Genomic DNA, 25,653 nt, shown 5'->3' with positions numbered 1-25,653 from the left:
CCCTCATTAGGTCAGCAGAAATGAGTAACGCGGTCTAGAAACAACTTTTTGCTCACTTTGGAGAAGCTGCCTGATTTTTCACAAGTATTTAAATCAGAGAAGCGTATTGGGACATTTTCCATTTCACTTTCAGGACAGATTCAATTCAAGTTGAAAACAACAGTAGTTTGGCCCAGTTCACCTGTTGGTGGGCATATATTTCACACTGCAGTTCAAAGGTATCAAGGTAGTTCAGTTCCAGTTAGGAAAGAACCAACAGTTGGGACCAGCTTTTAAAAATGTAATCTTAATATAAGAACCTGACTAAAATAAACACTGCAGGTCACAGGATGATGGAATTAGAGCCGAAGGGACTTTAGAAGCCATCTAGTCCAACCCCCTTAATTAACAGGGGAGGAAACTGAGGCCTTGAGAGGTTAAATGACTCCTCTTCTTGGTCTCACAGCTGGTAAGTGAGCTGGGAAGCTGGGAAGCAGGATTTGAACCCAGGGTCTTTCTGACTCCAAGTCTAGCATTCTGTTCAGTCTGATACTCTACGACTCACTTCCATGTGATAAAAACCAAGAGGATCACCAAAACGGAAACAAAACAGCATTACAGCATCCAAGGAAAGGCAATTGAAGGAATTAATTACCTGTTAAGGTGGCATCAAATCCCATGTCCTCTATCGCTTCCCTCAGGACTTCTGGAGAGGTCAGTAAAGGGTCGTATTCGATAATCCCAGTGCCATTGGCAAGTGAGACACGTATACATTTGACACCTGTTTTTTTCGATATGACACCTTCTATTGATTGCACACAAGAATTACAAGTCATACCCTCAATGTTTATAACAGTTTCTTGAGTCAAAGGCTGGGCAGTGGCACTGCCATGTGGCTTCTGGAGAAAAGCAACTGTTGGAGAGTTCTGGGGGCTATTACACTCGCTGGCAAGACTTACTTTATACCGCCCTGGTGAGATGGCTTCTATAGCTTTTCTCAGGGCATCTGGAGTGATTAATTTGACATTGTACTTTACCACAGCAGATTTGCTCTCTAAAGAAACTGCCACGCTGTTTACACCTGGGAGCGTAGCTAAATGGCTCTCAATATTGGATATGCAGGATTGACAATGCATGCCATCTATGATGAAAGTGACAGTTGAGCCCTTAGGAGATACGGAACACTTTTGCTGTGACCCCTCATTGGATTTGACTGGTGTGTTCTTCAGGCGCTCCACATCGATGGTCCCCAGTTTGAGGTACTTGGGCTGCTTTCTGATGAATGCTGGGAAACCCACTGCCTCAATCTGCCTTCTTATTTCCTCGGCTGAAATAAGATGAGGCTGATAGACAACAGATGCTTCTTGATTATCCAAGGAGACTAGAAAACAAAAAATGCACAATTTAGTTGTTCCTAAGCTCCTCCTAACAAAAACAGGGCATGGGGATACCGTCTTAATGCTGTAATACATATTTTTTTCTCTCCCTCATGCTCCTCCTCCATCCATAAAATATTCTTTCCTTTCCAGAAAAGCAAAGACGCTTTATGTATTACTGTGGCAGTAGAGAAAAACGGAGTGACTGTTGTAGCCAGGTTCCATTAGAGAGTAACTGCTTTACAAATCTTCAATTCCTTACATCCCCCAGGCCCCCAAACCTCCTCCTCCAAATCAGGGTCTGAGAATCTCCCACCCTCTAATTAAAGGCATTAACTTACTGACATTCAGTCTAGAATACAAATGTGGGAATATCAGTAAGCATTCCACTCCCATAGCTTCAATACCCACTCAAAGAATGGAGCTTTGGAAGAAAGAGAAGGATCAAAAGCCAAGAGGGAAAAGCACTCCTTTCCATCAACTCAAAAAGAAATAAAGGGGAAAAAAAAAAAGAAAGCAAAGAGCATTACCCTTAATTCGTTGAACACCTTGCAATTTACTAATTTTTCCCTCAATGGTGCTTGTGCACGAATGGCATGTCATGCCTTCCACTTTCATCTTCAACATGACTCCGTTTGCTTGAACCACACTGGTATCTTCAGCAGAAGCTGGCTTCCTTTCTGGTGCTCCAGTATCTAAGCTGACACCCGGAACCAGCTGGATTATCTGATTGGCATTCACAACAGAAGGGATCATTGTCACCGTTGCTGTGCTTTGCTGAGGAGAAATGTGAACATCTGTTACACCCTTGGCCTTGAGCAACGTGCTCTGGACTTGCTCCCATGATGGGGCCAGTGAAGAAGTAACAGTCAGGGATAAAGTGTCTGTAAAGACAGGCTGAGGTGTCAGATCAGGGAGAGATGCCTCAAATCCCATATCATCAATAGCTTCCCGAAGTGAGCCTGGATTCTGGAGTTTGGAGTCATAGATAATGGTTGCAGTTTTTTTTTCCAGTGAAACCTGTAGGAAGAAAATTGTGAAGGCCAGTGTTAGTTAAGTGATGTGACAAATATTTTTAAGCTGCCAAATCATTATGCCATAAACAAGATCAATAAAATGTGCTCAACACCTTCCAACTCAGAGAAGTTTCTCCAGTACTTTTGACTGTGAATGTTCTCCCTGAAGAAAAAGTAGCATATATTGGTAAAACAGATATGGCTGAAGATGGGCATTCCTGACTGCGGGACTGGAAAAGCATCTGAAACATGTGCATGGACAAACACACTTAGAATTCCCCAATGGAGTACAAACTGCTTTTCCCTAACATCTCTTCACACAAATTGCCCCAATACTTTAAACTGGCCCAACATCTCATCAGGCTAAATCCCTAGGGAAATGGATTAGCTAAAGAAAATAAATAGGTATGGAGCTTAATCGTCAGATCAGAAATGGTTCAATGAAGATAACTTAAACGGCAGGGCATGGTGTAGGCAATTCTTGCCAAAGTCAACATACTGCAGGTCTGTGTCCGGAAAAAAAGCTTTGCTGTGTCTGTCGGAGTCAAGGCCACATTCGCTCATTCCCATGATCTTATAGCACACATTCCTATTCCCCTCCAGTGTCTATTTTTGCTGTCTCTCTAAGGGTCAATGACAACACACCAAGATTACTGCCATGACAACTCTTTTTTTCCCCCACATTACAAAGATGACTGACAAAGGGGAAAGTACACTAAACTGGCTGTCAGAATACTTGAGCTCTATCTAGTGCCAGCTCTTGCCAATTCCTAGATGACCTCAGGCTAGGTACAGAACTTCCTTGAAGCTCAACTGTCTTGTATATAAAATGAGAATACCACCTATCCTGCTCCCCCCTCCAGGGTTGTTGGAAAGTCCAAGATAAAGAGAGCATGGCCAGTGGGAGGGCATTAGACGAGTGGTCTGACATCACAGTTTCCGAGTGTATAAAACAAACACACACACACCCCTCTTCAAAACAAACAGTTAAAAATGAAATTCACAGCAATGGAAGACATTTAGAATTCCTCCACAATGGTTATTTTTATTTGTTTTTTTAGGCAATTGGGGTTAAGTGACTTGCCCAGGGTCACACAGCTAGTAAGTGTCTGAGGTCATATTTGAACTCAGGTCCTCCTGACTCCAAGGCTGGTGCTCTATCCACTGCACCACCTAGCTGCCCCCACAATGGTTATTAAATGACTCTTCCTTCTGTCATCAACGTAACCCATATAGTTCTTTATCTAGTTTATGCCAAATAAAGCATAAACTTCTGACCTTGGCCTAGTAGGCCTTCAACAATCTCCCCAACCTAATTTTTCAGGATACTTTCACACTATTCCCCTTCATATACTACTCTATGTTCCAGCAAAATGGAATTACTCTCAGATCCTCATTCCTAGAATGCTCCTCCCTCCCCATTTCCAAATCTGCTTAAATCTTATCTTTCCTTCAAGATTCAACTCAGGAATCAGTTCAGTCACGAAATCTTCACTAACCCTCCTCCTCCCCCGGGGGAGGGGGGGGAGTTGGTTTTTTTTTCCCTCTTCAGATTTTTTTGAGAGCTCTACTTAGACCTCTCCTTCACAAGTACAGTCAGCTCTGATATAATGCTGGTTTCAAAAATGTGAATCTGTTCCAATGAATTGAAATATTAGGGAACACTTTCAGCATAGTGTGAATTCTGACTTGGCTTATGCTCCATTTCTTAGGTGAGAAATAGCAAAAATGCAGAAAACTGTACCACTTCACAAACGGCAACCCTTCCTACACCTACTTCTACAAGCAAACTTCAGATCTTTGTCAAGGTAAAGTGTCCTATTTATCACGTATGTTGTCAAGCAGCAGGAGCTGGTGGATGGCCCTCCTGCACAGCCTCCAGCCTGGAGGCCCATAGCTGCAGTCAACCAGTCCCCAGCGGAAGCAGAGTATAGGCTGAGCAGCATCCAGAGGCTGTGGACACTGGGAGGTCATGGACTTGGCCACTATTTAGTGTAGGATTTAGGTACTCCTTAACCATTTAACGTGGATAAAACTGTGCTACCATTTTCATTAGGTACCTATCTTGTTTTTAACGTGTCATTGAAGAAGTTTTTGAGAATTGCTCCCCAATCACATTCTCCGCATATGCCCTGTGGCTTTCACTGTGTGACTTTGCATAGCTTGGTGCTTTGGGGGAATGTATGTGTCTTGTTATAGCAGAACTGGCTAGATCTCATATTTATATCAAATATAAAATCCTGTTTGGCATTCAAAATCCTTCACAACCTACCCCTCTCCCACCTTGTCAGTCTTCTTACACTTTATACCCACCCCCCCCCCCACACACACACACACACACACGCACGCGCGCGCGTGTACTCTCTCTCTCTCTCTCTCTCTCTCTCTCTCTCTCCAATTCAGTGGCACTAGCCTCCTTGATATTCCACAAACAAGGCACTCCATCTCTCACCTCTGGCAGTTTTCAGTGGCTGCCTCCATGCCTGGAATTCTCTTCCTCCTCATCTCAGCCTCCTTTAAGTCCCTGCTAAAATCCCACCTTCCACAAGAAGCCTTTGCCAACGTGCCTTCCCCATACCGAATATCTCCAAGTTAATCTAGGTGTCTAGCCCGTTTGTTCATGGTTGTTTGCACACTGTCTCCCCCATTATACTGTGAGTGTTTACCTTTTGTTGTATCCCAGCACTCAGCACAGTGCCTGGCACATAGTAGACTGTGCTGTGCTGGAAAGAACATTGAATGTGGATGAAGAAGCCCAAATTCAAATCCTGACACTGCCATTTCACACCTGTGTGAATTTGGGTGGTTAATTTGACCTCTTTAGTATTTCTGATTGTCCCTGACAAAAAACAACAAGGAATTCTTTTTTTGTTTGTTTGTTTAAAAAAAAAAACCTAAAAAACCAAACCATCAAAAAATCATGCCCTTGATTTTAAATGCAAAAAGTGCTTGGTGATGAATTTACTATACTCCTTATTGCTTCACTCTTAATTTATGAACAACGTAAGTAAATAAGGAAACTATAGCATGCTAATCAACAAAAATTCTCCTGTCATTTCTTCATACATAAGGAAAATACTTCCTTATTTTTTAACAGTTTGTGTTTTAAACTTCGCCTACTAGATATATTTCCAGGATCAGAGATATTAGCAGTGAGGGCCTCCTTCAACCTATGCACATCACAACCCAAAACTCAGAACTTAAGAGATGGTCTGTGAGAATCTGTGTGGCAGAAAAATGCAACACGTGTCGTCACTCGGTACTGAGCTTCTCAGGACTTGGCCAGGATGGAAATCAGAGAAGACACGGGAGCTGGAAATGGAGTCTTTCTAGCCTGGCAACATGTGTCAGAGCAGGTACAATACTAGACTGGCGTGGCCTTTGCAAACCTACAGTTACCTCCATACCACACCACAATGAAGCCACAATCAGAGGACTTTAGTGAACATAAGTCAACTTGTCCAGTTGGCTTTTTCCCCTGCTTTGTTACCCTAAGACCTAAAATGAAGCCTAATATGACTAACACCCCACTGTCCCCAGTGAGGAAATGCACATTTAACTATGACTTTCATGTTAGAAAAACTGCCCTTTAAGCTTTCAGCAGTTTAAGCAGCCTAGGCTTGGGCCTCTGTCCCAAGGTCCTGGGGAGAATGGCAGGTGTTAATGCTAGGCCCAGAATGAATAGGAAGATGAGGGTGAGCTCAACAGCTTCTGTGAAATTGTTCAGGGTGGACCTGTACATAGGTCTATATATGCACATAAAGAGACATATAGCCACAGTACAAACACTGACTATGTGTATTTATAGGTGTTAATGGTTTAATATCAACATGGCAAAGAGTCTCCAGTTGTGTTTGCCCCTGGGCTTCTGTTTAACATTTTTATCAATAACTTAGATAATGACATAGATGGGGTACTTATCGAATTTGTGAACACCAAGCCAGAAGGGAGAGCTAACACAATGGGTGACAGAGTGAAGAGCCCAAAGGCTCTTGGGGGACAAATGTAAAATCTTACACTTGATTACAAAAATCTACCTCAAGTACCACATGGGGTAGGAAGGGTTAGATGGCACTCGTTCTGAAAAAGATCTGGGGGTTTGAGTGAACTGCAAGCCCAATGTGAGTCAGCAGTGGGATATGGCGGTCAAAAAGACCCCAGCACAACTTTGAGCTGCATTCCCTTTCTCCCAGGGGTTATTTTAGATGATCGAATAAAATAAAACCTTCCAGGATTTTGCTAAGGATTGGTATAAGATTCCTCAGATGGTAACTTTACTCTTTTGACTATATCACATGAACTGCACAAGGTCCTAATTGTTAACTATATTTGATGCCCAGCACATACATCTAATATGCCTTTCCATGATATCACAATGTGACCACCCACAGGGCTACCAATCCTATTCTTTTTTTTTTTTTTTTTGGCTAGGCAATGGGGTTAAGCGACTTGCCCAGGGTCACACAGCTAGTAAGTGTTATGTGTCTGAGGCCAGATTTGAACTCAGGTCCTCCTGAATCCAGGGCTGGTGCTCTATCCACTGCGCCACCTAGCTGTCCCACACCAATTCTATTCTTAACATGCTCATTCAAGGTAAGAGTTTACCACACCAACATTGTTAAAAGGTAGCATGGCAGAATGGAGAGAGAGATGGCCTTGAAACCAGGAAGACTTGGGTTCAAGTCCTGCCTCTGACACACCCTGGATGTCACTGGGCAAGTCACATAACTTGTCACTGTTCTCGGCAATTCTCTATAACATAAGATGCAGAGGGGGGCAGCTAGGTGACACTGCAGTGGATAGATCAGGAAGACTCAGCTTCCTGAGTTCAAATCTGGCCTCAGATACTTACTTAGCTATGTGACCCTGGGCAAGTCACTTCACCTTGCTTGCCTCAGTTTCCTCATCTGTAAAATGAGCTAGAGAAGGACATGGCAAAGCACTCTAGGATCTTTGCCAAGAAAACCCCAAATGCAGTCACAGAGTCAGACACAAGTGCAACGACTCAACAACATAAGATGCAGAGACAGTCCCGACCTGCACTGGTGTGGGCAGTTTCCTTACTCAGGAGTTCTCTACTCCGGTAGCATCACAGGTCCAGTCTCTGTCCTTATTAACAAATACATTGAAAATTGAAACATGATTAAGGAAACAGTCACGTTGAAAAAACATTTACCTCATTCTTGTGAGTTCATTTAAACACTGTCAATGATGCATATTAAATTTATTTTCAACTTGGCAAGACTCAAAACAGTCATGAGGGAGAATCCCACAAAAGGGGCCTCATAAACGAAAAGTTAAACTTCTGGAAATGAACATGAGTCAGAAGTTTGGCCCTTTGCCCTAAATTATCTTTGATGAACATATAAAAAAATAAAATTGAAGGCTCTGCATGTCATCAATTGGGTTTGCATCCTATGTAGTCAAGGCAATGTTTTTAACAAGCTCCAGAAATGCAAATTATATGGAAGGTATGTGGACTGGTCAGCAAACATTTTAAAATTAAGACCTGTTTTTAACTGTTAAAGATAAAGTACAACTACATTAGAAACGTAAGGCCTCAGGTCCATCTATTTTTACACCTACATGGTGGGCATGTTAAGGTAACTTGGGAAAGGCCTCCTGCAGAAGTGAAGGGACAGAGCTCCCGGGCACAGGGGACAGTCAGTGCAGAGGCACAGAGAATGGATCTGCAGTTCTGTGTTTGAGGGACAATGAGCAGGCCAGTATACCTGGTGTGTGGAGGTATGTGGAGAGGCTCAAAATGGGAGAATAATGAAAAGGGAGGAAGGGTCCAGGTTATGAAGAGCTTTCGGTGCCCAACAGGGGACTTCCTATCGGGCCCTAAAGCTAACAGGGAGCAAAAGGAGCCCATGGCAGGGGCAGGGACTGGAATGGTCAGACCTTTGCAGATGAATGGAAGGTGAAGTGAGGAGAGACTTGAGCAAGGCAGGGAGACCAGTTCAAAAGCTATTGCAAGATTCCAGGTGAGAGAGGATGAGGGCCTGAAATAGGATTATGGCTGTACAAAAGAAGAGAAGGGATATATATGAGGGATGTTTTGAAGGTAGAAATGACAAAATTTGTTAATAGATTGGCTCAGGGAGGGTGAGATCACTAAATGAGATAGCATAGAGGGGGAAGAAAATGCAGCCCAGGACATGGGCGGCAGCCATGCTTAGTGAGTGTGACACGGAAAGGAATCAGGAGAGAGAGCAGTGCCACAAAACCCAGAGATGAGAGAGTATCCAAGAGAACGTGACCAGCAGCATCAAGGGCTGCTGAGGGGTCAAGAAGGACAAGGAAGGAGAGAGAGGGCCAATAGGGCTGACAGGTAAGAGGTCACTGGCAACTTTGGGGAAAGCAGTTTCACTTGAATTATAAATTTGAAAGCCAGATTACAGAGGGTTTAGAAGAGAGTGAGGGGAGAATGAAAGGAACTGAGCACAGACTGCTTTCTCAAGGAGTTTAGCCAGGAAGAGGAGAGAGAGAGGATGAAAGCTAATGGGGATAGATTGTAGAAACAAATGAGGATTTTTTTCTTTTAAGGATGAAGGACACATGGATGTGTTTTTAGGCAGCAGGGAAAGGGCAAATATACAGAGAGGGATTGGATAGCTAGCATTTATACAGTGTTTTAAGGTTTGCAAAGCACTATGCAAATATTATCTCTTTTATCTTCACAACAACCCTAGGAGGTAGATGCTATTATATACTCCCATTTAACAGATGAGGAAACTGAGACAGATAAACATTAAATGACTTAGCAGGGTCACATAGCTAGTAGTAAGAGTCTGAGGTGAAATTTGAACTCGGGTTTTTCCGGCTTATATTCCTGACTCCAGGAATATGAGTATGGGGAAGATAGTGAGGACGATCTGATGCAGAAAAATGGAAAGGGACGGGATCAAGGCTGCACATAGAGACTTCCTGTCTCTGTGCCCTTGTGGTGGCTGACCACCTCCACGCCTGAAGTGAGCACTTCACTCTCTTCACCTCTGCCACTTGTTTTCCGTGGCTGCCTTCGAGACTCCTCTAAACTCTCACCTTCTACAAGAGACCTTTCCTTTTCCAACCGGTTACTAGTTAGTTCCTTCCCCTTGAAGCCCATCTTATGTCTACTCTGTATATATCCTTTAGGTACCTAGGTATTTACATGTTGCCTTCCCCCCATTAGAATATGAGCTCCTTGAGGGCAGGGCCTGTTTTTGCTGGGTTTTGTATTCCCAATAATTAGTACTATGCCTGGCATGCAGTAAATGCTTCCTAAATGTTTGCTGAATGACTCTCCATGAGAAACAGGGGTGAATGAGGAAATAATAGGGGAAGATCCCTGAGTGATGTGAGAGCAAAAGGGGAGGAGGGTCTTAGCAAATGGTCTCGATTTTTGTGGTGACGATATGAGGTGAGTTCCTCAGCTGAGAGGGTATGGGGGGAGCTGCTGTGGAGGCTTAAGGTGAGACAAAAAGGTATGGAAACACTACTGTGGAGAGTGGGATAGGGAAGTGATGAGGCAGGAGTAGAATGATTGCCTTGATGCAGTGAGGACCCAGTTGAGATTAGATATCACGAATTGGTAACGGATCCAGTCAGCACCACTTCATGATTTCCTCCAGCTCTACTCAGCAGCATGTGAATCAGAGCAAAGGAGGCAAATGGTGTGAGTAATCCAAGGCTGGAATTTGGCAAGGCATGATCACTCATAGGAAAAGAGGGCAAGGGATTTGAGAGTAGAGTACAGAATTGAGTTGGTTCATCAAGGGGTGGATATAAGGAAGGGAGGAGAAAGTAGCCTGTGCAAGGGTGATGGCCTGGGAAAGAAGTAAGGGATAGAGGGAATGAAAGTCACAAGGAAGACAGAGAAGAGGATTAGTGATTCTAAGGCACAGAGAGAGAGAAGAAATGATAAAAGATTCTGATCAGATAAAGGAATTTTGAAGTTTGTAACCATGGAAGTAGACCACTTGTAGGTGATAGAAAGATTAAGATGATGATGATGATGATGGTGATGATGATGATGATGATAACTAACATATATATGAAATACAGTATAGTCAGTAGCGGAAAGGGTGGCAAGAAGCAATGTTGTCAGGCAGAAGCCAGAAGATTGAAAGGAATGAGAAAGGAAGGGGGTTCAAGATAAAAGGAAGTTTGTTAATTACGGAGCAAGCATTTCAGTGGTAACAGTAGAAAGGGCTGGGACGAGGGCATTGTAGGGTTAAGGTAAATGAGAGTAAGGGAATAGGTAGTTGGGGATGGGGAATATGGTAAGTATATCAGCAGCTAGGAGTTCAGAATCACTGCACTGGAGAGAGTAGAAAAGTGTATGACTGTGGTAGCCACAATGAAGTAATTCTAGGCAGTTTCAGTAGTTAGAAATATGTCAAGAAGGGAGGAATGTGATTAGAGTGTTTGAAATCCCTCCTTCAAATGCAACCTCATGACAGGTGGTGGGTGAGGTTGTATCCTGTGAGGTTTCAGGAAGCCCTGGTGATAGCAGGCAGGAACAGGAGGCTGTGTGGGAGTTGGAGCAGGAGACAGTAATACTTTAGAGTCATTCAACACTTTTCTCCAATGAGATTTGGTCTTCTCATATCATGGAAATAAAGCCCTAGCTATTTCCACTTTCTATCAGGGCAAATAATCTCAAAGAAAGACGATCATATTATTTTCAAATTTTATCTTTTCCTTGAGTCTAAGACTACTGTGATAATTAAATTCCAACTACATCACTTCAAACTTAGCTTCCTGATTTCTACCAACACTAAGCAAAACAAACAACAGTGTTACATTGTTTTATAGGATTTATAGGATTGCAATTGCAAGACACAATTGCTGAAATGTACTTAAATTCTGGAATTGAAAAGGGGAAAAAACATGGTATTTCATCCCATCTGTTCCAATCTTGCCTATTCATTGTCTTTGTAAACTCATGAAAGTCTGAAAGCATTAAACTGCCTTATTCCACAATGGGGAAGATAGCTGACTTCCTATAAGAGCTTATTCAAAATTCTATCAAGAGCTTTTTGGAATGGTAAATAATTTCTCAAAATTCTGGTTGCTACATACTAAGTGGTGGCACAATGGATTTGGAGTCAGGAAGACTCGAGTTAAAATCCATCCTGGGACACTTACTAGCTGTGTGAGAGTGGGCAAAATCACCCATGTCAGCCCTCAGTTTCCTCATCAATGAAATGGGGATAATGATAGCACCTACCTTACAGGGTTGATGTGAGGACCAAATGAAATAATGGATATAAAGTACTTTTTAAACCTTAAAGCATTATATAAATGCTATTACTATTAATAAACCACATGTTGCATTCTCAAAAATTATAATCTCTAAAGTCCTTCCTAACAATAAATACCATGATCCTGTCAGCTGACTGTAATTTGACTTAAAGTAATCTAAAAAGTGATCGAAATATTGATAACAATATTACTGTGTTGATGTCCTGAAGGTAGTCACATGCGTTATGCTGCCTAGAGGACAGGAACCATGATCTGAAAAGTACCCAACATCCTATGGCCACAATATATGTAGTGGAATGTGTTGGTCCAGACTCACAATTTCACTTAAACAGGCAACTCCCAGTGAATGCTAATGCAAATTAGCATGTCATTTGCATATTTCCCATATGTCAAAATAGACCAAGAGTGGATCTAGAGAGATCCTGTCAGAGCAAGGGCAGAAGGAAGGAAAAGTAGGAAAATCAAGGCAGGAAGTAATAAGAAGTGTTCTTTTTTCTTTTCATTGTTGATAGAAAGTTGCCAAACTTAAAAAGTACGGCACTATGTATCTCTCACTGTTTTAGAATATAGACACACACGTGTGTATGCATACATAGATGTTATGTGTATACACATGTTATATATATGCATATATATATGCCTCTATACAGGGGTGTGTGTGTGTGTGTGTGTGTGTACACTATTTGTGTATGTATTTGTGTACACTATATGTGTAGTTTACTATTGATCACATAAAGTGTTTTCAGGTTACAGAGTTAATTCTATCCCTTGGCAAATTAACTAAAATCAAATGGCATTGGTCTGACCTCAAACGGTTCTTTGTTAAGCAGTGGTGAATCCTGGGAAGATCTTGAAGAAACAGTACTGACATCAATGAGTGAGTTCAGTAGGCTTTTATGGAAAACCATACAGGAATATACATGTAAATATCAAAGAAGAATTTAGCCCTGTAATTATGAGTATAAGTGCTGTCAGAAAAAAGATTTCCACTTGAAATAGCTCACTAGGTAGGGGAGCCACATTTTCTACAGAATATTTAGTTTTCAGTAAATAGGACATAAGTTTATTTGGAGAAAAATCCAAGTGTATGGGTTTCTAGATGGTAAAATAATCTTATTGTAGTTATCAAAGGTTCTACTGCCAGGAGTAAAGCTATATAGCTACATAATTAGTGGGATTCAGCTTCCACTTTGGCACATGGTACCAATCACTTTAGATCAAAGAAAGATTTAAATGATTTCATTTAAAGATTTTTTAAAATCAAGTTCAGGTGTCACACGTACTACTCATTAAAAATTAAACCACTCATATTAAAAGAAAAAAATTAAGTACTGTAGAATACAAATCTGTTTCTTGCTAGCCTTTTTTCTAAGCCAACAAGTTGAAAAATACCACTCGTTTTCTTGATGGATGGTTCTGATTAGTCAAAGAATTACAAAGGTTATGAAGTAAAAAATGATTATTCTAGAGATCAATTCAAACCATAAAATGTGCCTAAAAAATAAATAAATGAAATAGACACCTGTCGATTCTGACTTTCTCCCCAAAACAAATGACAGACAATTGCATGTGGGGGGGTTGAAAGTGGATGCCTACCAGACCAGGACCTATGCCACAGCAGGTGGTGAATATAAAGAAACACTAGGTTTTGAAGAATTTAAGAAAGGTAAATTAAGAGAGAAATATCAAATAGGGGTCCATGAAATTGAACTAGATGCCAAAGGAGCAGAAAACATTTGGAAACTATCACTGTACTTCTCTTTTTCCCTAAAAACTTCCATAGCTGTAGGCAGGAGCACACACTTGTGACTAGTTGGAATCTGCTCTTTTCCTCACATACATTAAGTGAAATTGATTGAAAACTTATTTTTAACCCCAATGGACATGAGACTGAAATATGGAATTTTACCAATAGAATTTTATTTGGACACTCCAAAAGACTCATGATGGAATATGCTAGCCACATCCAGAGAAAGAACTACGGAGTCTGAATGTGGATAGAAGCATACTATTTTCTCTCTCTTTTTTTTTCTTTCCAGTAGTTTTTTTTCCCTTTTGTTCTGATTCTTCTTCCACAACATGACTAGTGTGGAAATATGTTTAATATGATTGTACATGTATAGCGTACATCAGATTGCACACCATCTTGGAGAGGGGGAGAAAATTTAAAACTCAAAATCTTATGGAAGTGAATGTTAAAAACCAAAAATAAATTAATTTAAAAAAAAAGGATTTTATATGGGGAAAGGGCAGGGAAAGGAAAGTACATCAACTGAATTGCCTACATTTCAATACCACTTCCACATACATAGCTCTTTAGACCCTTTTATCTCAAGATTTCAGTGCTTTCTCAAACTGAAACACAACAGCAGAGGTAACCAAATCTTTTACCAACAAGTAAAATGAAAGGCTATTGGCTCAAATTCTTGTGAAAAGTCACAAGCCAAACTAAGGGCAAATTCTTCAAGTACGGACATTTCTGTATTCAACTGCAACGCCATCTTCATTGGGATTGTTACTGTGAGAAACCAAATAGCAAGTTAAGTAAAACTCCCAAGCAAGAACTTCTTAGAACTGAAGGTTACGTGACCTGGACGACATACGAAGGTCGCTAATTCCTCCCCCCCCCCCCCCCCCCCGCTAATTCCAATTTAATTGACCCTGTACACATCTTAAATAAATGAACTTTTGATGTTAGAGGGGAATCTTTCAGATTCCTGATCATAAGGGCCTTATTAGTCTGATCTTCTGCTGGACGTAATACTCTGTAGAACATATGAGTATCTCTCCTGTGTAGTTGGGAGGGAAAAAATGATGTTGAATATAGATTTCAAACACAATACACATTAGAATATGATAGGTAGACAAGACTACAAAGTGCTGCTGGGAAATCCAGGGATGGAGTGGTCGCCTTTACCGGAGGTAATTCTGGAACCAATTCTGGAATTGCTATAAACTGATAAAATTCCTCACCAGCACTCCAACAAAATGTGTTTTACTTTCTTTCCTCTTCCCATGATGAATGATCTAAAAAAGCCAAGTTACAAACAACACCTGCGAGTGGCCTAAAGAAAAGCCACAGGTTCTTCTAATGGCTTTCAAAGGTTCACTTCGGCACTAATAATAAGAACAACATTACTCAGATGAGGCTAGCAAACATGTGTCCTTTCCTGGAGCTATTGGGGACATGGTGAGGGAATGACTCATTAATCCCTGGCTGTGAAAAGACACCTTCAAAGTCACCAACTCATAGTAAACATATATAATAGCATACCTCCATGGGACTCACATTACACCAGGTCCCCAAACTTTTTGTGAAAAAGAACTATTTTTAATTTTCCTGATGCCTTGAGATTTTTGGGTGGGGAGGCAGAAACCTAGAGAGACACTGAGGCACCCAGAGGGATTCTCTAAATAGACCAAGGGAGGGGTGCTATTTGATATACTCCCTCCCTAATAGGAGTCTTGGCTGGGAGGGTGCGGTCAAGACCAAGCAATAGGTGACAAGAGACTTGGAAGAATAGGATTATTTCAATGACTCTACAGCGACATACAAGCAAGCTTCCAGCCTGACTGGTAGATCCTGCTCTCCTGCCTGGGGCCTGGAGAATTCAAGAATACATCACAGGAAGAAAGAATCAGGCACCCTCTCCCAAGGCTCAATCAAGCCATGTTCTAATTCCACTGACTGAGAAATCAAAAATACGCATACACAATTCTGCTCCACATTATCATTCTAAGAAAGCCCAAACCAACCACGAGAAAGGTTAACAAGGGGAGGTGGTAACACATGGGGCTGGCTATTCATGAAGAGTTTGTTATCATTAAATATTAATTGCATGCCCATTGAGTGTACTGTAGTATGCAAGCGTTGGGGAGGGAAATATGGTACAAAGGTTATTCAAGCCATTTGGAGGCAGTGTGGTAGAGTGGAAAGTGAGCCAGAGGATCCAGGTTTGAAACCTGCCTCTGCTACTTCCTACCGTGTGACCTGGGGCAAGTCATTTCTCTTTTCTAGGTCTCAGTTTCCTCATCTGTGAAGTGAAGGGGTTAGAACAGATTATTTGGATCCAGAGATAGCATGGTACAGTGGAAAAGAATGCTAGATTTGCAATCAGAGGTGCTGAGTTCAAATTCTGCCCATCATTTGTTACCTGTGTGCCAGTGGGCAGGCCACTTACTTTGGGCCACAGGTTCCTCTTTGGTTGTACTAATGTCCTCTAATGTCCCTTCCAGCTCAAAATCGATGATGCTAGAATCCTATGAGCTCTGGAGTCCCTCTGAGCTCTAAACCCAAGAATATGACTTTCTATGAAGACATATCTTGCCACAACAGGCAAATCAAACTAGACAAATGGGCATAAATACATATGGTATAAATGGGGATTTAAAAATAAGATGCAGACAAGGGTTTCTCAAACGTGGAATGTGCAGAGTATTTCAAAGATGTTGTGGCAACCAGAGACACAGAGCTACAAATAGCTATGTGGTAACAAGAGACACATTTAAAACAAAATGTAGGGGGCTTGAGGAGAGCAGGAGGGGCGCTACGGGGGGAAAAGCCAGGGCTGACAAACTCGAAAATCACTGACTTACAAACACCCACACAAACTCAAATATCTTCAATCAATGCTGAAGATGGATAACATGGGACTGGCACAACAGAAACAGCCCTGAACTTGGAACCCCAGGGACTGAGTTTGAATCACAGTTCTTCCATTTACTGCACGTGTGACCTTGGGCAAATCACTTCATGTCAATGGGCCTCAGTGTGCTCATCTAAACAGAGGGGGCTGCTCTAGCTCTGTGATCTGAGGAAGGACCAGGTGGTTTTGAAAGGCTGGAGGGGGGTGGGGGGGCCATCAGGAGGCAGCTAGGTGGCACAGTTGACAGAGCACCGGCCCTGGAGTCAGGAGGACCGGAGTTCAAAACTGGCCTTAGACACATGATACTCACTAGCTGTGTGACTCTGGGCAAGTCACTTAACCCCGATTGCCTCCACTGCTTTGGAGGTTTTTGGCTTCCATTACCTTCTGACCTCAGGTAGCTTGCATGGTGTTTCAGTGGAACTCAATTCAAGCAATCTATTTTAAATGTCTGCTATGTGCATGGTACTGTGCTAGGAACTGGGGATACCAAGCCAGTAAAAACAATGCAGGCCCCTCCCTCAAGGAGCTTACCTTCTGCTGGTGGAAAAGAATATGTCCAGAGAAGTACGATTAGGGAGTTAGAGGCAGAAAAGACCTCGGAGGCCATCTGATCCAAGCCCTTCATTTACAGATGAGGGAATGAAAACCCAGAGATGGTCAGTGACTACCAAGGGTCACTCAGGCATTATAGTAAGTGTGACATCTGGAATTGGACTCCAAATACAGGATTCTTTAGACTATATAGTATCATGATGCTTCCCCATAATAAAGTAAATACAAAATAACTTGATGAGGAAGTGGGGAATCAAGAAAGGGAATAATTTAGATGAAGATGAAAATGATAGCTGAAGTAAGTAGGTGAGACCAAGAAAAGAAGGAAAAGATGAAGAAAGAAGGAAGGAAGGAGAAGGAAGGAAAAGGAAGAAGAAGAAGAAAAAGACAATGATGACAGAGGAGCACAAGGCTGAGGAGACAGCTGGGTAACAACAGCCAGAGAGAGAACGTTGAAGGAACGGAGATGATCTAATCCATTCCCTTCATTTTACAGAGGAAGAAACAGACCTAAGAGATGAAGGGTCTTACTCACAGTCAGAGCAGAGTTATTCTGTTTTTTAAAAATCACTAAGACAAAGAAAGGATGGGTAAGTATACCACAGGAATTAAAAACCCAACTCACAGGAAGGAGAGGTAGGTAGAAATCACTTATCTCAATTTCCTCCATTATCCCTTTTGGACAGTTTTGTTGTTGTTTTTGTTGTTATTGAAAATGTTACTGAAAATAGCAAAATTTGACTGCAACTTATACTAAGGGATAATAATAATAATAATAAATAGCATTTATATAGCACTTTAAGGTTGGCAAAGCACTTTGCATAGGTTATCATCCCTAGAAGGTATCTCTATGTGACAGATTAAGAAACTGAGGCTGAGACAAGCTAAGTGACTGGCCCAAGGTCACACAGATCCTAAATGTCTGAAGCAGGATTTGAATTCATGTCTTCCTGACTCCAAATTTAGCACTCTTAGCCACTGTACCACCTAACTACCTATATAATAATAATAATAGTTCTCATTTAAATACTTCAGGTTTACATAGCACTTGCATAAAGATTAAAATAAATATAGGCAGAAAATCAGTTTCCTCGTCTTAAATAAGAGGAACAGACCAAATGACCTCTGAGGTCCCCTTTCATCTCTTAGGTGGCTGATTTCATCAGGCAGTTTTGCAAAATCCAAGGCCCCAACAAATTAAGAAAGAAATGCAGCCACAAGGAGACATGCTGTCTAGGAAGCCCACTGGACCCAATAAGGAAGTTCTTTCACTTCCACAATTAGTAATGCTGTATAGCCCCTCTGCAAGAGGTAGAATTGTCAACCCTATCTTACAGATGAAGAAACAAAAACCAGGGTGAAAAGGTTTGCCTAACATGCAGCAAGTTGGCTACACGTCAGAAATCAGACCTCGCCAGTGTCTGTCCACCAAAGCACAGCAAAAGGACTCTCTCTTCAATGATGATAGGCTGCACACTAGAAGGGTGAGTTGTGTTCACCCTAGAAGGGTAAGATGTGGAGGAAACACTGCCTGTGCTGGCAGTCAGCAGCCATATAAAAATGAAGACACAATGAGCTCCCAACTGGCAAGAATGTTCTCTGTGAATATAAACAGGCCCTAGTATGCCATGTGCACATGAGGAACCCTAAATGACCAAGTTATCAGAAAGCTACAACAGCAGCCCAAACTGGACTCCTTCTTGATCATGAGGTCCATCTAACAAGCCACTGATCATTAGTGGGCACCACATTAATGGTCTTTCCCCCACTGACGATCAGTCTACACTAAATATATACAAAGAGTACCAGTAATTTTTCATGATTTCTCGTTGTTCCATTTTTTCAGCCTGGGGGAAATATTGGCTGGGATATTTAAGGGAACAAAACTGCAAAGCACACACACGGCCCTTACCTCTTTTCTCTGATAAAGAGTCTACTGATCCTAGATTCTGCTAAAAAAACAATATTCCATGCTTTATTACTTCCAATTTTGTTTTTTTTTTCCACAGCTATACTGACAATTTTAAGAGAAAAGATGAATTGTGTTGTGGTTTACTGTTCAGACGGAAGACATGAGAGGCCAGATGAAGCCAGGCAGGCTGACTACTGAGTAAGGAAGGGCCTCTGCCCGCAGGGGGAAGCATCTGTGAGCCATGTGACCCACACAGAACAATTAGTGGAAAGGAGGGAGAGGTCACCATCTTTCCCAATCAACGATTCTAATGATGCCATGTCTTCGATTTTCAGAGACTTTAAAATTGAAACATAATCTCTTGATCACCTTGATTTCTGTTACTGAAGGAGAAATAAAGGTCCAGAGAAGACCTACTTAACAGCACCTTTAGAACTGTGACATTCTTTGCTCCCAAGTCCTGAACTCTCAAGTCTGTTTCTGTTCCAGGTTTAAAAGTCATTTCATACCAGGTTTCCGGTCATCATAATTTGGCCTTGTCCAAATCTGGGGCAGTGACTTACTTGAATATGGTGTACACCATTCTGTTTTCCAATCTGCTGCTCAATGGTCTGGACACAGGAATTGCATGTCATACCTTCCACTGCGATGGTGATAGAATTCACACCCATAACTGGATCCATTCTGCTTTCCTTCACATTCCTGTTTTTTAAAAAAAAAAAGTAAAAGATTTTAACTTAGCAGTGGAAATGAATATTTTTATTTCCCCATGGAACTGTGTAAAGTAAATACAAATCACTTTTTCAAAACCTGCCTACAACTTTCCTTCATCTTGGATGAGGAGGTAAAAAGCTATTTCCAAGGCAAGACTTCACCATACTTGAATGAATACAGCACTAAGAGAAAACTTAGGACATTTTCAAGAGGACAGAAAAAAAAGTCCTCAGAATTATTCCTGATTATTCTCTCCTTCTGACCTGAATTTCTCACAGAAACTCGTTTAGTTAATACTGCTGCACCAAGTTGTTTTTCTCTTTGGAGTAATTTTCTTTCAACTACCAAATCACTAAAATACAGTGATTCAATTCAATTCAACAAACATTTATCAAGTATTTATGTGGGGTAGGCACTGATACAAAGACAAAATTTTAAACAAGCCATGTCCCCATGGAGCTTACAATTTAAAAAGACAAGGGCAGAAGAGATACTATGTCAGTAGGAGTGGAAGGGAAAGAAATGACAAAGCAGCATATTTCTACAGAGCTTTGTTTACATACCATTGTGCAACTGGTATGATCAGTCACATTGGAAGCAAGCCTAAGAAATGAGTCAGGAGAAATAATGGGCTTTTCCCAATGCATGTCTCTAGGCAACTTTGAGAGGAACCTTACATTACTCATGTTTGTGTCCCATGATTTTGTGTAACTTTAAAGATGCTAATTAAAGCAAATTTTTCTAGTTTATAAGAGAAGTTACATTAGGAAGAACAGGTTAGGTAGATACAGGGAAATTATGCAAGTACTTGGCAAAGACTTCAAGTTATATAGAGAATAATAAGCTTTGCAGAAGAGGGAGGGGAGGAATTTTGAGCTAAAAAAGGGACAAAAGGCAAATGGTGACAGTGGGAAAAAAAAAGCAGGAAATAAAAGAAATCTTACTAAGACATTATCACACCCAGCATGAGACGGCAATAAAAGAAAAAGCCAAATCCAATGACTCAAGTTCAGTGTTCACTGTTAGAATCTACTTGATTTGAATTAGAATCTATATTCATGTGACCATAAGTAAACACTTAAGAATATGGAGCCTGTCCCATTAAGAACTACCTTAGACCATAGATTTCAACTCCGATGAAATCACCAAGGATGTGTTCTGACCATTTCTGAAGCAGATGCTAATTCAACTGATCTTCTACCACCACATATAACAGGGTGTCTAAATATTTTACAGCCCTATTTTCTCAGATGGCACAATTACAAAGATCACTTGCCTTGGTCAATCCAATCATCAACAAGGCAGGCAAGCTTTTACAGCAATTCACAGCTAAACCATGATCATTGCCATGCCTGAAGGCATGCTTATCAGAGTGCTTTAGGCTCAGCAACTCTGTATTTATGGGGCACCTTGGTTTAAGGCCCTCCCACAGTACCTCTGAATCTACTTCATGGCTTTGGAAGCATGACTAGCTTCTTGGGACATTTTAACTAGTATCCATGCTAAAATAGATGTGCTATCAGAAAGGCCAGTCTTTCGCTTTCAGTCAAGGGTGATGAGGATGGGATCTGGACCCCAAAAAGGAAAAACCCTGGACTTTCCCATGTGGCCAAATCTCTGGTGGTCCCCTGAGGCTATAATCCCATCAACTGGCCTTTCATTGTGGCTATGCCCAATCTCCCAATTCCTTGTTACCCCAAACCTAGCCTACCCCTTCATTGTCTTACCTCTCTATGGTCATTTCCCACCCTTAATCCTATCTAGGCTCCATTCTCCCTTGGCCTCATGGTCCAGGTCCCTGGCATTCTATTACCTCACAGTCCCCCAGAGACTACTTGGCCACGCCTAGATCCCTCCCACAGTCTTTCTGTATATAAGGTCCATTTTGTCTCCATTAAGGTGCTCAGATTCTTACAATCTAGCCACTGCTCAGATTCTTATAATCTAGCCAATAGCTCACCGACATTCAGACTCCTTAAGAGTCTGCCCAATATGACTGATGTTCTTATAAACCTTGTCTTTGGCTGAAAGAAGGCTTGGGTCAAATTCTTTAGGGCAGGACCCATGTGTTGTGATACTGGGGTCCCAGCACCCCTACACCGCAACAATGGGCATGTTACATATCACGGGAAGCTAGTATAGCCTGCTCAAAAATTAGGACAACTAGGGCTAAAATGAAATGGTGATAGCTCTGTTTCAATTCACTACATCAAGTACTTATTAAATGCCTAGTAATGCTAGAAAAGTCCTGTGCTAGCAATGGGAAGCCAAAGACAAACAAAAAATGAAATATCCCCTGTCCTATAGAAGTTCACATTCTACTGGGTTGAGGGAGATACAACATGTACTTTGGTTGTTCTGCTGTTTTTCAGTCATGTCTGACTCCTCATGACCCCATTTGGGGTTTTCTCAGCAAAGATACAGGAGTAGTTTGCCATTTCCTTCTCTAGACCATTTTACATATTCGGAAACTTAGGGTTAAGTGACTTGCCCAGGGCCACACAGCTAGTAAGTGTCAAATCCGAGGCCACATTTGAACTCAGGTCTTTCTGACTCTAGGCCCAGTGTTCTATCCACTTTGTCACCTAGCTGCTCACAAAACGTACACAAGTAAATAAATCTATACAGTCTGAAAGTAATTTTAAGAGGGAGATAATTTCAAGTGTTAACTAGTAGAGAGAGGACAATCCGTGATTCATAGGCAATTAACTCTAAAATGTTATCTATTATACTCAGAAACTCATTTGTCTGTATTGTTTTGATCTTTGTAATCTATTTTAAAGCTCGCGTTCTCTCTCCTCTTTGCTCAATAAGTTTTGCAATGGCCTTTGGCCAAAAGCAGTTCTCATCTATACTTAACAGGGCAATCCATGATCTATAAACATGCAACCCCCAAAGGCCCCATACAGATGCACAGCTGACACCCTGCAGCACTCCTGCCCTGCCTCCCCATACCCTTTTCTATTAGAGCAGATGCTGCCACCATGGAAGCAGTTGTGAAAAATCCTGCACTTAGGAAGGAATCAACAGCTTCCAAAGGGAAGGGGAGAGGCTGTGACAAAGCAGAAACAGAACTCAAATAACCTTTTTTTGATCACAGTCTCCCCTTCCATCTCTCCCTGTGCCTTTTTTTTTTTAATTTTTTTTTTTAAATTTTTAGGCAATTGGGGTTAAGTGACTTACCCAGGGTCACACAGCTGGTAAGTGTCATGTGTTTGGTCTGAGGCCGGATTTGAACTCAGGTCCTCCTGACTTCAGGGCCGGTGCTCTATCCACTGAGCCACCTAGATGCTCCGCCTAACTCTTCCTAATGCTATTCTTTGTCCTCACCCGATATCCAATGACTTTATCCCTCTCTGTTTTCTCAATTCATCACCTCTACTCTGGCCTCATTTTTCTCTCTTCACAATCCTGATTCTATAGTTGACCAGTTTAACCATATTCACTACATTTGCCCCGTGAATCCACTACCCCCTGTCCAACAGCTGCTTGTGTCCTACCCATCAACCATCTCAGATCAACATCTCTCTATTTTGCTAAAGGAAGTCACACAACGGGGCTGAAAGGGTTGACTACAAATTCCTACTATGTAATGTCAACCGGGCCCTCACTGAGGAAAAGCAATTCTTCCCTGACTGAATCTAGAGTACACTCCCCAAGGGCGTTCCAAACCTCCTCCTGTCTCCTGGAGCTCCTATTCCCTCCTCCTCCTCCCCCAGCAGAAAAATCTTGCCTCCTACTTACTGCAGAAAATACAGGCCATTCACCATGAGCTCCTTTATCTCTGTGACTCCACATCTCAAACTATATCTTTTCCCATCCTCTTCTTTCTTCTACTGATAAAGAAGTATGGCACCTTGACTAAGGCCTTTTATCCCATTATCTATCGCCTCCTTCTCTCTTACTGGCTCCTTCTGTGCTGCCTACAACTATGCCCAGGTATTCCCCATTTTCCCAAAGTCTACTTCACTCCGATATCCTCTCAAGCTAACCCCCTCAGTCTCTCCTCCTTTTCATTGCCAAGCTTATAGTGAAGAGCTATCTAATTTTACTGCCTCTACTTCCTTACTACCTACTCACTTCTTAACCCCTTATAATCAGGCCTCTGATCCCACCACTCAACAAATGAGGGCCTTGGGCAAAATGATCACCAAGTTCTATTTCAGTGCTAAAATTCTGTGCTTTTGCAAATGTTTGGTTTCTCAGCATTTATAAATCTCCATTTCAGTGTAGCCTATAGCACTACATACATATACATATGTATGTAGTCATGACATGTCATGATAAATCACCTGGCAGCACTAAATTTCAGAGTGCAAAAGTAGTCAGGATAAATTAGAATGTGATATTGAGAGATGCTGCTTGAAGTACCTTAAAATATGAAGTAAGTGAAATACAGCACGTCTTTCACTTAGGCACATAAAGGGAGGCAGCATGGGAGTGAGGAAAGAGTGCCAAGTCCGGAGTCAGATCTGGCTCCAGTACTGGCTCTTGCCCTTACTACATGTGCAGCGCTGGGCAAGTGACACCTGCTCTGGACTAAAGGAGCTTCTTGACAAGCTAGAGCATGAAATTGAATCCAATAAGAAAAAAATAGAGTCTCATCCTTGGGTACCAAAAATCGGCTCGACAAGTATAAATGGCAGAGGTGTAGCTAGACAGCAGGTGCTCTGCTAAAGGCCTAAGGACTTCAGGAGGCAATGAGCAGTCATAGGCTGTGGCAGCCCAAAAAGGGGAAGGGATGGGGGAAGGGAGGGGGTGTGAAGAGGGACCCAACTTCCAGGAGTAGAGAAGGGATCAGCCCATTGTAATCGTTGCACCTTAGACCTCATCTGAAGTGTTGTGTTCTGTTCTGGGCGCCATGTTTTAAGTATCTTGATAAATTAGAGAGTGTTAAGAGGAGAGCAATTAGCATGGTGAAGAGTCTTGAGCCCATGACGTGTCAGGATTGGTTAAAGGAACTAGGTCTGTTCAACCTGGAAAAAAGATGTAGGAGGGAGATGAGAGCTTTCTTAGAGCATGTGAAGTGGGGTACAGGTTAGACTTGTTCTGTCCCGCCCCAGGTGACAGAACAGGTGGAAGCTGACAAGTAAACTTCGGTTGGAGATAAGGAAAAATAGTCTTAGGAAGGCGACCTGTCCAAAAGCAGACTAGCCTACCTCGAGAGGTGGTAGGTTCCCCTTCCTTGGAGATCTTCAAGCAGAGACTAAACAACCACTTAACAGGTACGTTGGAGTCAGGGTTCCTCTGAGGCAGCTAGGTAGGACAAAGCACTGAGTGTGGAGTCAGGAAGCCCTGGGTTCAAATACAGCCTCAAACACTTACTAGATGGGTGGTTTGGGGCTAGTCACTTAACTTCCTGTTTGCCTCAGTTTCCTCACCAGTAAAACAGGCCTTAAGAGTAATAATAACACCTATCCCCCAGGGTTGCTGTGAGTGTCACAACAAATTACTATATAAAGCACTATATAAAATGTCAGCCATTAGGTATTAGACAACCGAGGACCTTTCCAAATCTCCAGCTCCATGATTCCAAGATCCCTTCCAGCTCTAAATCTATGATCCTAAATTGCTCTACAGAGTTACCGCACATTGGTTGCTAAACCCAATAGCCTTCTGTCAGGCCTTGTCTTCCTTGGCCTTTGTGCAGCTTCTGACTCCACCGACAACTCCCTTCCTGCTGGATTTTCCTTCCTCCTTTGGCCTTCCTAGCACCAAACACTGGGAACCTGAAGGGAAGTGTGCTGAGAAAGGCGTCAAAGAAATGGACTGTATCAAAGTTTTGTCTAGGGCCAGGACAATGCAAAAAAAAAAAAAAAAAAAAAAAGAGGGAAGAAACTCTCATCTTTCCCCTGCTCTGCACTGTATTTCACTTATCTTATAGGCTAAACTGACCTTGTGAACTGGCCTAGCAACTTAAACACCACTTATTAAAGTAATTTCTGTTGGAAAATGAACCTCAGTTCCAAATTTAAGAAAGAACTTTGGGGATACAATCTACTCACAGATTCGTGGTTAGGCATTCAAGTCCTTTGTTAGGATGTTTTCTGTTTAGTATACTCCAAATCAAGTGGAGGAGAACCCTTGTTCAAAAGGGGGAAAATATCCAGTAGAAAAGAGAAACATGAATAAAAATGGAATCATTCACACTGTGAAAAGCTAAGAGGACCTTCCAAGTCCAAATCATGATTATCTCAACCTGT

General features: G+C 41.9%; 1 protein-coding gene across 3 annotated transcripts in view; it reads right to left on the bottom strand.

Annotated features, from left to right (window-relative positions):
• ATP7A (ATPase copper transporting alpha) overlaps nt 1-25,653 on the bottom strand; it is a 118,722-nt gene that overhangs the window by 49,138 nt on the left and 43,931 nt on the right. For all 3 annotated transcript variants that reach the window (XM_027839579.1, XM_027839593.1, XM_027839587.1), the window contains exons 2-4: nt 19,300-19,438; nt 1,886-2,375; nt 635-1,360 (exon numbers count right to left, since the gene is read on the bottom strand). In XM_027839579.1, coding sequence (XP_027695380.1) covers nt 635-1,360; nt 1,886-2,375; nt 19,300-19,419 — 1,336 coding nt within the window. In that variant the 5' untranslated portion in view covers nt 19,420-19,438. The remainder of the gene's footprint in view (nt 1-634; nt 1,361-1,885; nt 2,376-19,299; nt 19,439-25,653) is intronic.

This window comes from Vombatus ursinus, unplaced genomic scaffold, assembly GCF_900497805.2.
Source record: "Vombatus ursinus unplaced genomic scaffold, bare-nosed wombat genome assembly UNPS02004691.1, whole genome shotgun sequence".
NCBI classification, from domain to species: domain Eukaryota; kingdom Metazoa; phylum Chordata; class Mammalia; order Diprotodontia; family Vombatidae; genus Vombatus; species Vombatus ursinus.
The sequence above is the reverse complement of the archived record's forward strand: the minus strand, read 5'-3'. Positions and strand labels throughout refer to the sequence as shown.